At 46.6% G+C, this 14,997-nt stretch overlaps 2 protein-coding genes, 1 non-coding gene and 1 pseudogene across 3 annotated transcripts; all 4 read right to left on the bottom strand.

Moving 5' to 3' along the window:
• Positions 1-1,120: 1,120 nt before the first annotated feature.
• Positions 1,121-1,194, bottom strand: TRNAT-AGU. Its single transcript has one exon. It is a non-coding gene; the product is annotated as a tRNA-Thr (tRNA).
• A 3,001-nt stretch (positions 1,195-4,195) lies between these two features.
• Positions 4,196-9,029, bottom strand: LOC112878050 (pyruvate kinase isozyme A, chloroplastic-like). Its single transcript, XM_025942444.1, has 7 exons — positions 8,495-9,029; positions 6,779-6,866; positions 6,499-6,689; positions 6,176-6,294; positions 5,380-5,623; positions 4,848-5,082; positions 4,196-4,769 (listed from the first exon to the last, which is right to left on the bottom strand). The coding sequence occupies exons 1-7, from the start codon at positions 8,921-8,923 to the stop codon at positions 4,435-4,437; spliced, it is 1,641 nt and encodes a 546-aa protein (XP_025798229.1). The 5' UTR covers positions 8,924-9,029; the 3' UTR covers positions 4,196-4,434.
• An 834-nt stretch (positions 9,030-9,863) lies between these two features.
• LOC112878049 lies at positions 9,864-12,739 on the bottom strand. The gene is made up of 3 exons (XM_025942443.1): positions 12,628-12,739; positions 10,252-12,524; positions 9,864-10,162 (listed from the first exon to the last, which is right to left on the bottom strand). The coding sequence occupies exons 1-3, from the start codon at positions 12,737-12,739 to the stop codon at positions 10,091-10,093; spliced, it is 2,457 nt and encodes an 818-aa protein (XP_025798228.1). The 3' UTR covers positions 9,864-10,090.
• A 1,118-nt stretch (positions 12,740-13,857) lies between these two features.
• Positions 13,858-14,564, bottom strand: LOC112872707 (annotated as a pseudogene).
• Positions 14,565-14,997: the final 433 nt, after the last annotated feature.

Here is a 14,997-nt window from a genome sequence, read left to right as displayed (position 1 = left end):
TTTTTGTTTAGTACATCGGTTTATCAAACAGGAAGGTATTTATTTTCTCAATTCTCATCATCCCGTGGCGCGTCCCCCCTCCCCCCCACCCACACACATAAAAGTAAGGTCCCGTTTGGATCTCACCGGATTCTTAGAATCCCGCTTCTAGAATGTATGTGGGATCCAAACATGTCAGGATTCTAACGTGCAAACATAGAATCCGAGAATCCAAAATTGGATTATGAGAATCTAGTAATCTGAGGGGATCCAAACGGTACTCTTAGCCTTCACCTTCTGCAGCTACTAATATTCACAGACTACTAGTGAACTCCATCCATGAACTACTTGTCTGAATGTGAGTATGTGACGGTACATCATACGTACATGCGAAACGTCAAGCAGACAATCCCCTGCATGACGGTAGATTCACTACCAAAACGGGCTACCTTATTTCAGAATCCAGAAATCCTTTCGTGCTACATTTTCCATGTTGACCAAGATCGCAAGCATCACGCTGATTGCTGAAACCACCAGTCCATGGTAGTCGCGGACGACAGTGTGAGCTTGTCCTCTCCATCTGCGCTATCTGTCATAAGATCTGTACGATATCATATCGTTTGCATTCTTTGATAAACGATCAGAGAGTAGCGTAACTTGCCTGACATAGACACAGAATCCATTCCTAGTCACATCATATGGCATGATGCCTACACAGGTAAGCGGCATGCCCCATGCATGCAATGACCAATCTTCCTAACAAAATTTTCAGAGAGCAACCCATGGTTAAAATGCTGCTTCAGAACCTGGAACCTGAAAGAGCAAAAGGGCCAACTTGTAGTATCAAAGAAAAGAAACAGAATTGGAACCACCGGGGACCGAGTTGTAAGCAAAAACTCAATCATGAAAAACTGTCTAAGGGACATCAGTGGAGGCAGAGAATACGCGGGGCAGGCTCAGCGCATGGTGCTAGCTAGGCCCTGCCGTGCAGCGACGATGGAAGAGAGAGATGCGACGGGGTGCACTCGCCGGGGCAACGGAGATGGATGGAGCGCGTGGCGCACCTGTACTCGCCGGTCGCCGGGGTCACCAGACAAGCTTCTTCTAGGAAGAAATAAAAAAAAGCAAAAAAGGCCTGCTTTGCTTTCGTTGAGAGTCGAACTCAAGACCTCCCGCTTACTAAACGGGTGCTCTAACCAACTGAGCTACGAAAGCTTCGATGCATTATTTTTCAAAAGCTTATATTTATTGGTAAATCTATGTAATCTATAGCACAGTAATACTCCAAGCATCCAAATTTTGAGCCGAATTAACAGAAAATTTATAACCTTATCTCCTTAACACGAAACCTGGGTCCAAACCCTGGCCAGGGATTGGGCCACGTCGCGTGAAATTCTCGGCCGTTTGATCTTCATCTACAATGGAGAAAAAGAGTCGCGTGGCCTTGCGCCCTCTCGACGCTTTGCATTCCCGTCGTGGGCGGCTAGCAGGCAGCTGCGCGAGGTCGTTCTTCCCCCCACCACCCCTCCTCCCCTAGCAAGTCGCGACATATTGCACCATTCACCTATGCCTCATCCGGCTGCCGGGGCTCAAGGAGAGGCCACCGCTGCGCCTGCCCAGGGATGGCACAAATCGCCAAGCTCGCTGCGTTGTATCAGCGAATGCGGCGGCGGCGATGAGAACTAGCTCAATAGTAACAGCGGTAGCCGGAGGAGAGACCATGGGCTTGAGAAGAGAGCACAGCTGGGTGGACCCCATGAGACAGACAGCTCCGGCTTCCTATTCCGGCCGAGTCCATGATCTTGGCATCCACGACGGTGATGAGGATCGTAAGTCCTGACATGGCTCTAGCAATTTACCAGTGTCTCCTCTCAACCTGAACGGTCGCACACTCGCCGGAGTGTGGACGCGAGCACCGGCAACAGCGATATGCGGGTGCGACCGCACAAGTTGCACCACCATGATTGGCGTGTGTATCAACACGGACAGCAGATACTAAAACGAGCAGGCAGCCAGCGGCGCATATGTTGTAGCTCCTCGTGCAGGCTGCAGGGACGATACCCATTGTGGACCCATAAGTTGCACGACCAAATGCCTTGCCAATGGTCCATGAAAACCTTAATTATGGTATGTCTCTCACATCTGGACACTCTCCGGTCTCTCAGCCAAAACTGATAAAACCTTTTGATCTCTGAATTTTTGATGTGCCCTTTACAGTTTCGACTGTTGAAATGTGAGGTTTCAGTATTTATGGTTTGATAGAAGCATTTACATTTTTATAGTTATTAGATCAAGGGTGAAATATATCTGCCATGTGTGAAGTATTGAATTGTAGTTCTATTCATACAATGCTAAATAAAGTATTTATTAAGTAGCATGTGTTCTGATCCTTTATGTGTTTATAATCCAGTAAAGTATTTATTGAGTAGCATGTGTTCTGATCGAATATTAGGGAGAGAGAAAAAATCTGAAATATGTATGATATCAATTTTGAAGTTGACAAAAAATAAGACAAGATGTTTATAATCCAGTAAAGTATCTATTGAGTAGCATGTGTTCTGATCGAATATTAGGGAGAGCAAAAAAAAAAATCTGAAATATGTATGATATCAATTTTGAAGTTGACAAAAAATAAGACAAGATTAGATTGTTTGATTAAACTATCTGAACAATAAACGTATAAATTGGTTGTCAGATTAGTGAGATTAAATTGAATTGCAAGGGCTGCAATTTAATAGTGCAGACAACTCTTATTGGAGCTGTGTAATTTTTAAGATTGAACTACATATTTATAAATAGCTAATTCTGATAATTTACAAGATCCATGTTGTCGCTATATTATGCTTCTGATAACCACACATGGAGATTGTTGAAGCAGCTTAATATTATAAATAGTGAATGCACTGCTCTTTCTTTGATTGCATATTAAACATTAAAAAACTTGACTATTTGTCTTGCTTGGGTTGTCTAATAAATACTTGATGATGATCACTGCAAAAGTAGAACAATGTTGTCCTGGAGTCCCTGCTTGCAGGGAGATCAATGAGGAGGCCGATGACGATTCTTGTTGGTAAAAGCCAAAGAACATGTATATCAGCTATATAGGTGTTGAGTCGGTTGTAGACCCGAATGCATATTCCTAATTGTGTGCGATAATATAATAAGTTTGATGTTAGAAAAGGCAGAATCATATGGTAACCGGTGAGAAATATTGCCTGTCGAGCTTAACATGGCAGTACATCTTCAATGCTCATCCAAAACAAATATTGTGTAATTACATTACCCTTTTATTATGTGCAAAATCTATTTCTGATGCACTTGTTAGTAACAAGAGTTCAAGCTTTTATTGTCGAACGCTGATATGAAATCTTTCTGTTCTTATTATTTTTTATGATGGAATTATTATAACATATATAGTAATATAGATTAACATAAGTTGTATTGTGTGACGCCATTCAGATTCCTGACAGAATAAACTGACGGCATCATATCTATTAGAACTCACAAATACTAGACATTCAGAAGTACTTTACAGGTTCTGCTATTCATCTTATTTCGTCCATATGTAATGGTTACAGTTCAAATGTATTTTATTTATTTTAACTATAGCCATGAACTTCTCTGATTATGTGTTTGAGTAGAATGAAACTGGAGAGTGGTACTGAAATAACAAGCTTTGCTTTTGACGTCCTATATGAACAATGTGGCTTAGGCCTAGGCATTAAAGCACCGCCATTTTAAAGAATAAAAAAGGATGATGAAAAGAGAGTTCAATCTACATATGGAGACATGAATCCTCTTGGGATAGGTACCTCTATATATATAAAGTTATGTTACATATTGCAACCATTGTTGATGGTACGTAATAATTTTAATGAACATACATGCTTTTACAGCCTGCAATTGTTCCCTAGGTGGCTAGCTCAAAGATGGTGCGGCAACACCGCGCCTAGGGCTTTCTAGTAGGCATCAAACTGAAGTTTCAAACAATAAATTGTAACGCTAAATTTGTTCGCTCCAAAATTCATGTTGAGATCCAGAGTTGCGTACATGCTGCCAGTCTGCCAAGATACGCACTCAAACTTTCCATGCTTTCATTGCGTGGTTTGCATGAAAAACATACTCCGTACATATTTACATACCAAAATACGATCACCAGCACATACTCCGTTTGCGTTCATGTGAGATTGTAAACCACTTACTAAAATGCTGGCCGTTCACCTTAAACATTACAACCCCTTTCAATTATCCTTTAACAAGAGTAATTTTCATGTACAAATGTACCAAAATGCTAGCAGTTTTTTAAATAGCTCCTTATTGGAGAATGGACACACGTAATCCATGGAGAAATGTACAAGCTATGCAGTCTGGTACAGTAATACATTTGCAGCAACCCCTGTACTTGTAAAAAGCCATCAACATCCTGGAACAGTTATTTGTCCAATTATGCCTAACCTAGTCCACTAACCGGACCTGAATGGATTGGAACACAGATGTGGCAGCACAAGGTCGGTTTAGATCAGAGTCTGAGACCAGCAAGATCGTGTCTCCAGGTTTCACAGAATCCTTTGACTTCATCAGGGTGATGGTTTTCTTAAAGTTATCTTCCATGCTATCAGATAATGGAAGATGCAACGGTATCACTCCCCAGTAGAGGTTCATGCCCTTTCTTGAATGGGCATCATCAGTGAACGCAAGTATGGGAGGGTTTGGCCGGTTGCGTGATAGAAGTGATGCCATGTGACCATGCTTTGTGTAAACAAATATGGCATCCACAGCAAGGTTGTTTGCTGCAGAAAAAGTAACATTGTGAGAATTCAAGAGAAAAGATTGGTTACAATGTATCAAACAAGAAAATAATAAACTACCCATTTCTACAGCACAGTTGCAAATTTGCTCTGAGATCCGGTCAGGCAGAGCGATTGCAAGCTGATGTTGTGGAAGAAGTTTCTGCATGCTCTCCTCACGGCTCCATGATTCCATCCTCTCACTGGCCACACGGAGGACAGATAGAGCTTTCTGGGGATATGCACCTATAGCTGACTCTGCTGATAGCATCACAGCATCTGCATATTGCCGCACTGCTTCAGAAACATCAGCCACCTACATAAAGAAGTACCCAGTGACACACCATTGGAGAGTAGATAGTTAAAAGTCGGATACAAGAACAGAGCCTTTCAGTCCCTAGCAAGATAGGGTAGGCTAGAGATGAAACCCAACAAGAGCCACTAACAAAAAGGAAAAACTTAAATGAAATATTAAAAGACATCAATAGTGATATAGATCTAAACTCTAGTTCAAGTTTCAGGCACGTGGACTGATGAATGAAAAGACTAGATGAAATGAAACATGTTATGAGATCTATGCAGCTATGCTTCTGAAGTATTATAGTTAGGTTACCTCCGCTCGAGTTGGTGTTGGATATTCAACGATTGATTCGAGAAGCTGTGAAGCAACTATCACAGGCTTGTTCAGGTGCCTACACAGAGTAACAATTGACTCTTGGATGGCTGGAATTTGTTCCAGAGGAATCTGAACTCCAAGATCCCCACGTGCTACCATAACTCCATCAGATGCCTTTATGATGTCTTTCAGGTTCTTGAGAGATTCCAGACTCTCGATCTTCGCAAAAATTTTGATGTGCCTGTCACACCACAATGCATAAGATTGGCAGCTTCAAAATTAATATAATAAAGAGTAATATCATTACAACCATACTTTTGAGTTCTATTAAAGAGATTGCTTCACTTGCTAAGTCTGACAAAAACGCATTAGTAACTTAGTATCACTGACAAAAGTTAAAAATCATTACTCGCTTGCATATTTTTAAATATTGCTACATCAGCTTCACATATTCCTGATTAGAGGAAGTGTTTCACTACATACAAAATGGATCAAGTACTTATTGGAAGTTGTACAATATCAATGGCTAAACTGGAGAACCCTGCTGCTGGTAAGTTCTACTTTTCTTTGTTAAGATTTCATTTTGGCATTTTGTTCCATGACTTTTGTTTATTTTGAAATTGCAACAGCATTTCTCCCTTCAGCATCCGGATAACATACATATACATTTTTATATATCTGTACATATACTTTGAACTACAGCTACAAAACTCTACCGATATTTTAGAACAGTGGGCAGTAAGTTATATTAGGAACAGCAATAAATGACTTCATATGGTAGTTATCTACTCACTCTAATGATCTTCTGGAGAGGTAAGCCTTCAGCTGCTTTATATCATTATCATCCTTTACAAAAGATAGAGCAATGCAATCAACTCCTTCTGCTATCCCAAATTCGATATCTGCCCAATCCTACAAGATAATGCAAGCAGTCAGCAAGCAGGAAATACATAGCCAGAAATTTCATCATGTCGAGACTCAACAGGATTGATCAAAGAAGCATAATCAAACATATATGTCAAGATTGATACATCCTTAATAGGCCAAAAAAATGTTGCTTTAGAAGGGAACTACAAATTTGAAATAATACAAAGTACTGCTTTCAAATAAATTAACCTTTGCCGACAATGTAGGAAGGCCAAAGCTCCTTTCAACTAATTTTCCATTCCTCCAGAATGACAACTTGGCTCGAGGAAGAAGCAAACCTGGGTCTGTGCACTTACAGCGCAAATCATTCCCAATTTTCTCAGTAACTACAAATGTTGCCATTCCACCATCTATCACAAGCTCATCACCAACTAGAATGCCTGAAATTTGTAGAATATTATTTCTTTCACGAGCAATGTTTAGAACTCAGTATGGACAGCCAACAAAGAAAGCCTGTTCATCTTCAGACCATCAGAAAACTTCTCAAAATTGACATGCATCGTGAATGGATGGGCTTCATCAGTCTTTTTGTTTGTAAATAGCCACTCTGAGTAATCCTGCAGTATATCACAAAAAGAGGAAAACCTAGGATGACTTCTCCAGAAGATACAGGATACCACTACAGATACAAAGACCTATAACTATGAGCTTTTTACTACTACTTACAAGATTCACAAACCAAGATGGTTTGACAAATGAGTGAAGCGTATCGTTTAAACAAAACCTTGATGGGTGAACTATTATAGTTCAGGGACAAGGGTCTATGTTATCTCAATACTTTAGTTTACTACAGTGTCAATATCATGACACATTAGATAGTGATACAGCTCCCATATATCTTGGTATTGGAGGAAATCATGTTATTCTCTAAGGACTGAAAAAAAAACAGCACACTCTTGATACAGCTCAATTGATTTTGCCATACAGGTAACAACAGCTCAACCTACTTTCACCACCCCATATGCAAATACTAACCCACATTGATCAATTATTCCAGGAAATGTCAGAGCTTATACTAACCCACATGCAAATAGATACATCCTGACAGCCAAAGCTATGTAGTAAGACCAAATGATTTCAGGACTGGTGCTAGTGCCATTGCAGTGACCAATCAGGTGGTTGGTGTGGCAGCACCAATTGTATTATTGTGACATGTATATGTATTCAGCAGGTTGCTATTTCCCCACTAATTGTCATGGTTCAGACATAGACACATACGATCAAGCAGATAAGAATGAAGGCAGACCAATATATTAGACTAATACATATGAAGCCATAAGGACTATTACTCCAAAATAACATGAAAGCACCTCAGCACAATGACAATGTCTCGCTGGACATATCACTAGCAGCCTTTCTGGTACGAAATCCAGTCAATCAGTCATAGTCCAGATATCTCATTATTGCACACGCACAGAAACGAGAATTCCTTTTATTATGTTTGAATAAGTGATTCTTGTACAATCAACAGGAGAAGTCCAGGTATCATCCAGCATATAAGTGATTCTTGTACAATCAGGTGGACCAACAGCCTGATCCGATCATACATCAAATCAGAATAATTGAAACAGGAGGACTCGCACTATATAATTATCAATTTATCGTCTTGTGGCAAAGCAAAAAAATCATAAAATATCCAAACCATCCTATGTAAACAACAAAGATGATTACAGTATAATCGCACTAAAATGAATATGGATTCCGTCAGATCAATGCAATTAATCACAAAGCGATTGAAACAGGAGAAGACTCGGACTATATTATTATCAATTTATTGTCTTGTAGCAAAGAAAGACAATCATAAAATATCCAACAATTAACCATATCTAAACAGGATGATTACATTACAATCGCACTAAAATGAGTATGGATTCCATCAGATCAATGCAATTAATCACAAAGCAATGGTTGCTTCCATCACAGGAGAACACCAAATTGAATGCTTCTGACCTATTTAAAGCAGTGTGGTAATACTTACTACAACCAGTTCACTGCACAACAACAGAGACAGAACGTGTCCCTATTCCGTTGGTTCAAAAAATCGTGTCCCTATTCCCTAATTTCCTACATGCCGCGAGTTCAACTCACTTCAACATCATGATCAGATGTGGCGCCCGGGACCTCGTGGACACAATAGGGCAACAGCCAGCAGAGAAGTAATGCAGAATGGCAGAGAGCGACCTACCTCGGCCTTGACGGAGGTGGCGCCTCCGTGGTCCGCGACGAGAAGCTGGGAGCCCTCGGTGTCGACCATGAGCGAGACGCAGAACCCTTCCTCGTCGTTGAGCCTCCGCACGGCGCGCATCGCGGCCCGGTGCCACTCGCGGCCGCCGTGGCAGAGGTTGACCCGCGCCACGCCCATCCCGCCGCGCGCCAGCGCCGGCAGCGCCTCCACGCAGGCGGGCCCCACCGTGCAAACCAGCTTCGTCTTCCGCATCCCCATGAACCCCTTCTCCCGCAGCTCCGCCTCCGACACCACGTCCATCGCCGCCTCCCCTGTCGTCCCCGCTGCCGAGGCGCGGATCCGGTGTGCGGCCCCGTGGCGGCGGGCCGCCGGGGAGGAACCGGCGACTAGGTACGGGAAGGAGCTGGTGGTCCCGGCGTTGGCGGCCATTAGGGTTAGGGTTTGCGGTGCCGGGGACGGGGCAGGAGCAAAGCGGCGGAGGGGCAGAGGAGGAGGCGGCGGAGGTGGTGGGCCGGCGGATGATGCGAGGGAAGACCACTTCCGCGAGTAGTTGTTGTGCTGCTGCTTGCAGAAGGATTGTAGGCAATGACATGTGGGTCCAATCTAGCTGGAAGCTGCCCGATTGGCCAGTATACACCCTGACGTGTGGGATCCGTGGGCCTAGCTGTTGTTTTGAGTTCTTCTTTATTTGCTTTCCCGCCTCTTGACTCTTGTTGGTCTCTCCGGTTATTTAAAATTTATTTTTTAAAAATCATAAGCTGCAGCAGATTTAAACTTTTGTATCTGTGCAGAATTTGTCAATGGATAACCGCTGCAAACTTTATTTGGTTAAAGCTTGAATTAATTCTTCACCACCAAACGATTCTTGTGAAGTTCACCCATGCAGCATGCTTTTAACAGTGAAAGGGACATTCTAGATATCCAGATACCTCTGTTCAAGTCGTTGATAGTGAAAATAGGATTTATTGATGGGTGCGTCTAGATTATACAGATTTTATTGATGTAAAAAGGGTTAAAGCTTGAATTAGTTCTACTGGCATGGTATTCATGAAATTGCTACTACCCATATTATTTGCATCTCAACGGTGAAAGGAGTAATAGCTTAAATGCGAAAATGCGAATACAGCACCAAGTAAAACGAACCAAAAAGAAAGCTTTATACAATGATGATGCTATCCTAGAAAAATATTTTGGCTGTAAAAGTAGGAAAAGTAATCCAAAGCACTCATTCATTCAAGCATGTTGCAAAGATGCTAGAAACATCCAAGTTGGGAAGATGACAAGAAACATACCATGCATTCAGATCACCATTCATTCAAGTAGGAAACACAGAAATGAAGATGGTTCGTCTCAATTAGAGAACAGTACAACAAGCAAGTTAACAATCAATTATGAAATCTTATGCAGTTATGCTAAACACACAAGTCCTAATCGTTTTTGAAGGAAAAACAGCAGAGAGCTGTTTATCACGCCATACACATCTGACATCTGTCCAATACTAAAACATGTCCATGACATTAAGCAAAGTGGCAAGTATGCTATATCTAAAGAGTTAGATCCTCTAGGAAGTAGTTAAGAGGACCGGCTGCCCTCGTCTTAGGCTTCTGGTGGTTTTACATTTCTTCTGGAACGCCGGACTGGGGTCATGGCCTCATCCTCCTTGTTTCCCTATTTGAACAAGGTTGGCAGAAGTTAACAAGAAATACAGCAAGCTAAATGAAAATAACTGATGGAAAAATAGCAATTGCACAGCTTACCTTCTTGGCAGGGATCTTCTCATATGTGGTGAAACTACCATAAGATGCTGTGGATTGTGCTGTGGAATCCCTCCTCGACACCACCGGCTCAAGGCCTAAACTCACTTCTTCCCTGGCCTTTCTCCTCCTGCCAAGCCCAGAAGACAAGCTGCTGCTATACTGTGAGGCACCAGAGCCACCAAGTTTCTCAGATTCTTCTACCACAGGATTCTGAAATTGTGAACTCTTGGCCGCAGCATACCCCTCGCTGCTTCCTGAACCAGAAAGACTTTCAACTTGCTCAACCAGCTCAACTTGCTCAGCTGGTTCATTGGAGTCCAAGGCAACACGAGCTTGCTTCTGCCTTATATAAAGGAGCGCCAGAACAGCTGGAACAATAATGGCAGCAAGAGCAGCACCAAGTGCAGCAGGGTTTGAGATTTTGTCCAAGTAACTTGACCACATATCAGATCCCAACTTCTCGCCCTGGTGCGCATCCTGATCCTCCTGGCCATCAGCATGATCACCTTCAGAGTCCTCAGTCTGAACATCTTGCTGCAAGGAAGACTTGGCCTTGTCCTCTGCTTGTTCAGGCTCAGCAGCAGATTGAGAAGGGATGTCTGAATTCTGAATGAAGGCTGCCCTCTCTTCACTAACACTACCTGAAACTTCTTGAGCCATCTCTTCTCCACTACTACCTGAAACTTCTTCTTCCATCTCAGTGTTAAACTCCTCTACTTCAGCATCAACAGAGTCGTTTGCCTCCTGAAGGACACTTGGTACTGCAGATTCATGTTCCATTTCAGCATCAATAGGTTCTTCTACTTCAGCATCAACAGAGTCATTTGGCTCCTGAATGAGACTTGGTACTGCAGATTCATGTTCCATTTCAGCATCATCAATAGGTTCTTCTACTTCAGCATCACCAAAGTTTGCCATTTTCTCTACATCAGGCTCTGCAATCATCTCAGTATCACTCTCTGAAACAACCTCCTGAATCTCCAACTTCTGCTCCACACTGATTGGGCCTGTCTGAGCAGCACCATAATAGAAACCAACAGCATGATCTGCATCTACCGCAGGTGCAGCACTCAAATTGGCTGCAAAGTGCGGACCAAAGACCTCTTGTTCTTGGGAAGGCGCAAGAGCCTCCCAGTAGGACGTGACAAAGTCCAACGAACTGCTAGACCATTGCTTGAGCCTAGCAGCCAACTCCACAGGATGCAATTCTTGAACTAAAATAAAGTCTGACACCTTCGAATGGGAGGTGTTCAGCATGACCGGGGAACCCGGCGGCGGTGGCATGCAGATGAACGCTGCAGCCACGAACAGAACTAGAGCAAAGGGGGCAAGCAGGAACCTCAGCGGAGACCTCTTCTTCTTCTTGGGACGAGCGGGCGCGGGGCTCGCTGCAGGCTCCTGCTCAGGTGTCAGCACGCCACCAGCTCGCGGGGACTCCATCTGCTCCGTTGTCAGCACGCGAGCTAGTGGCGAATCCGGCGCGGGATGCGGCTGCAGGACGCCAGCCACGGCCGAAGCAGCAGGCTCGACTCCGGGCTCAGGTGCAGGAGCCAGAGCCGACGTCTCCTCCTCCGTGAAGTCATCTAGCACCGACGACAGCGTCGTCTGCTCTCGCTCTTCCTCGGACACGTCCTCCTCTGTGGTGGTGGCGGTGTCGCTGCTGCTCTCGGACGCGAAGCCCTCCTCGAGCCGCCGCACGCCGCCCCCACCGCTGTGGCGGTACATCTCGACGCGGGGGTTGGGCTTGTAGCGCAGGAAGCGAGGCCGCGGCGAGAGGTAGTTCGTCTTGGGGTCGTACGGGGCGGCCGCCGAGCCACCGTCCTGGCGGCTCTCGCACACGGGGTTCCCCGCCTCCTCGTCGCCGCCGAAGGAGCGCGAGGCGGGCGGCGCGGCCGCGGGGGGAGGCGCGGGCGCCCCGTCTAGCGAGAGCCGCAGGCGGTGGGGCGCGCCCAGAGGAGCGGCATCGTGCTGAGGCGCGCCCCTGGGCTTGGCGCAGTGCGCGAGGTCGCCCGGGGACGAGGGGACGGGGTCGTTGCGCTCCCCCAGGATCCTCTTCCTCGGCGAGGCGGACGGCGCGACGGCCTTGGAGGCCGCGGAGATGGTGGGCGCCATGAAGCTCTTCGCGCCGCCGCCGCCGCCGCCGACACCGCTGGAACGGACCTTGTGCGTCCTCGCAGGTTCCCGCGGGTCGTTCTCCTTCTCTGCGCAGAAGGGCCGCGGCGAGGCGCGGCCGCTGCCGTTCTTGCAGACGGAGGAGCTCCTCTGCGGAGAATCTGCGAGCGAATCACCCCCAAAATCTGTAAGGAATCAGCAGATCGGGGTAGAAAACGAAGGAGGAAGCCACGAATCGCGGCGAGGGGAGGAAGACGTGCATACCGAGCGGGGACGCGGCGGGCCTGAAGGGGCTGGAGTCGGCGCTCCGCCTGAGGCCGCAGCACGGCCTCGCCGCCGGGCCCGGGGACGGGGACCTCGCCGCCGCAACCGACATCCGGGGCTGCTGCGCGCGCTCGATTTGGGAAGGGGGGGCGTGGGTTATGGGGAAGGGAGCAGAGAGGATGCGGAGATTTTGGGGGAGAAATAGAGGCGGCAGCGAGGGAAGGGAAGGGGATCTGTTTCCCGATATGTAACGGCTAGCTGGCTCTTATACCGTGCTCGCGATCCGTCCTTGTGACCGTTGGGGCTTTTTTTTTTTTTGAAGCCGTTGAGGCTTTCGGATCGGTGGACGCGCGTCACTACTCGCTAGCTCCCATCCGTTGGCACGCCGGGTACTCGGGTGTGCTTGCTGCCAGGCGGAGGCGGGCCAGGGCGCCTCAGACACCCCAGGCGGTCGACCGTTGCCACCTGCCGGAGGCCGGCACGCCGGAGTGCCGGACACCGCCCGCCAGGTGCCCGTCCTGGCTGACTGGCTGTGTACACAATTACATTACACATTCATGTACGCTTCAGAGTACTGTATCTGTATCTCGATGGAACGATGATTTCAAACAACGGGAAAACAGTGTACAGAGTCATGAGTAACAACACTGTGTGCAGACCACAGAAACAGTCTACAGCCAGTTCAACAGTGTCGTGTCAGGGTGAGAAAAAAAAAGAGACTAGGTTCCGAAACGGAGACACGAAGCGGTACCGCCAGTACGTGACAATTTCCATTTTTTTTTAGGACACGTGACGATCTCCTCGGTGGGCCGTGGGCGGCTGAGCACCTGCAACGCTGCGAGCCTGCGACCGCAACTGGCGCACTGGTCCATCTGGGCCAAGCATGCTGCGGCAATAGCCAAATTTTCATACGAGATTAGTGTGCGGCCCAACAGGAGGGCTCTTCCTTTCGGCCCAAATTTGTTAGGTAACAAATGCTTGCATGCAAAGCTTTCCAAGCGAACAAAATTCTAAAGAAACATTGGATATTTAATCTCAGATAGACGGGCAGCCCACAATGGTCTGGAGTATCATAACATCTGGCAGAATAGTAACATTGGATATTTTCTGATTTTCAGGTTGCAAACCAAACTGTGCTCCCCTATCTACCAGTAAGGCAGCAAGTCTCTCGAAACATTACTTGATTATTCATCTCTGATGAGAGGCAAAGCAAGACCTGTTAGCCCGTGATCATGGCTGCTTATTATTGTCTGCACGGCGGGGAGCATGGGAGTTCCACTGAGGCAGCATCCACACCATTGCCGGCACTGCAGAGCAGAGACAAAGGCCAGTTACTAGCGACAAGATCAAACGGGCCGGGTGCATACGTGACCCCGGCCGACTGCTTTCAACGTGATCAGTGCCGCCGGATTGCAAACAAAAAAAAACATGGAATAATTCACCAGGAGCAGTTAATGCAAGTGATGATCAGTCGTCGTGGTACCTGCGAGGACGCCGAGGCCGGCGAGGTTGGCCGGATGGACGGTGCGGTAGAGCAGGTACTCGACGAGGAAATGGCCGTAGGCGTAGACCAAGGACAGGAAGGTGGCCGCGTAGATGGGCCTGCTGCCGAGGTTGAAGGCGCACAGGAAGCACAGCGTGCACGACAGGTCGACAGCAGCGTCCACACACCCACCGTGCGACCATGGACGTCGCTCACTGCAACCCCAGGATTTGTTGAGCTCGGCTCAGTGTTCACTCTGCGAAGTCATGGGATCCAAGCAGACCAAGGGACAATAATGCACGTCGGTGATTAGCAACGCACCGTGTGCCTGGGGGTAGGTCGCGGAGCCGAAGAGGCAGGACCAGGCGAAGGCGAGGCGGACGGTGCCCACCCACCGCCATCAACCACCACGCCCCAGCGCCGGCACGCCGCCCTGCTTATTGGCTTTGGCCATGGCGGAGGTGCACGGGAGAATGACCAGGCAAAGAGATGATCCGAGTTGCACCGTGGGTGTGTGGATTGGGCGAGCCCGGGACCGGCTACTTATTGGAAAGCGTCGGCGCAGTGGCTCGCCGCTTCCACCTCTCTCTCTCTATTCAGAAGCTTCAAGCACTCGTAGTCCACACCAAATTGACATCATGGCAGCTTACTAGAATGTACATACTAGCCATACTAATACCCATCCGTTGCAACGGTTAGTTACATGCGAGGGAACAACTACTTGATCAAAAGGTTATCCATCCTAATTAAGTCTGTTATTTCAGACGTTCTATTGTTCTTAATTTGTATCCATGTCGATTCCACCGGAATAGGAATCAAACGCTACTGCACTACTGTTTCCAAGCATGTGTGCAGGTACACCGCACACGGCCGAAGGGGAGGGAAAG

Source organism: Panicum hallii, chromosome 9 (genome assembly GCF_002211085.1).
Source record: "Panicum hallii strain FIL2 chromosome 9, PHallii_v3.1, whole genome shotgun sequence".
Taxonomy (NCBI): domain Eukaryota; kingdom Viridiplantae; phylum Streptophyta; class Magnoliopsida; order Poales; family Poaceae; genus Panicum; species Panicum hallii.
The sequence above is the reverse complement of the archived record's forward strand: the minus strand, read 5'-3'. Positions and strand labels throughout refer to the sequence as shown.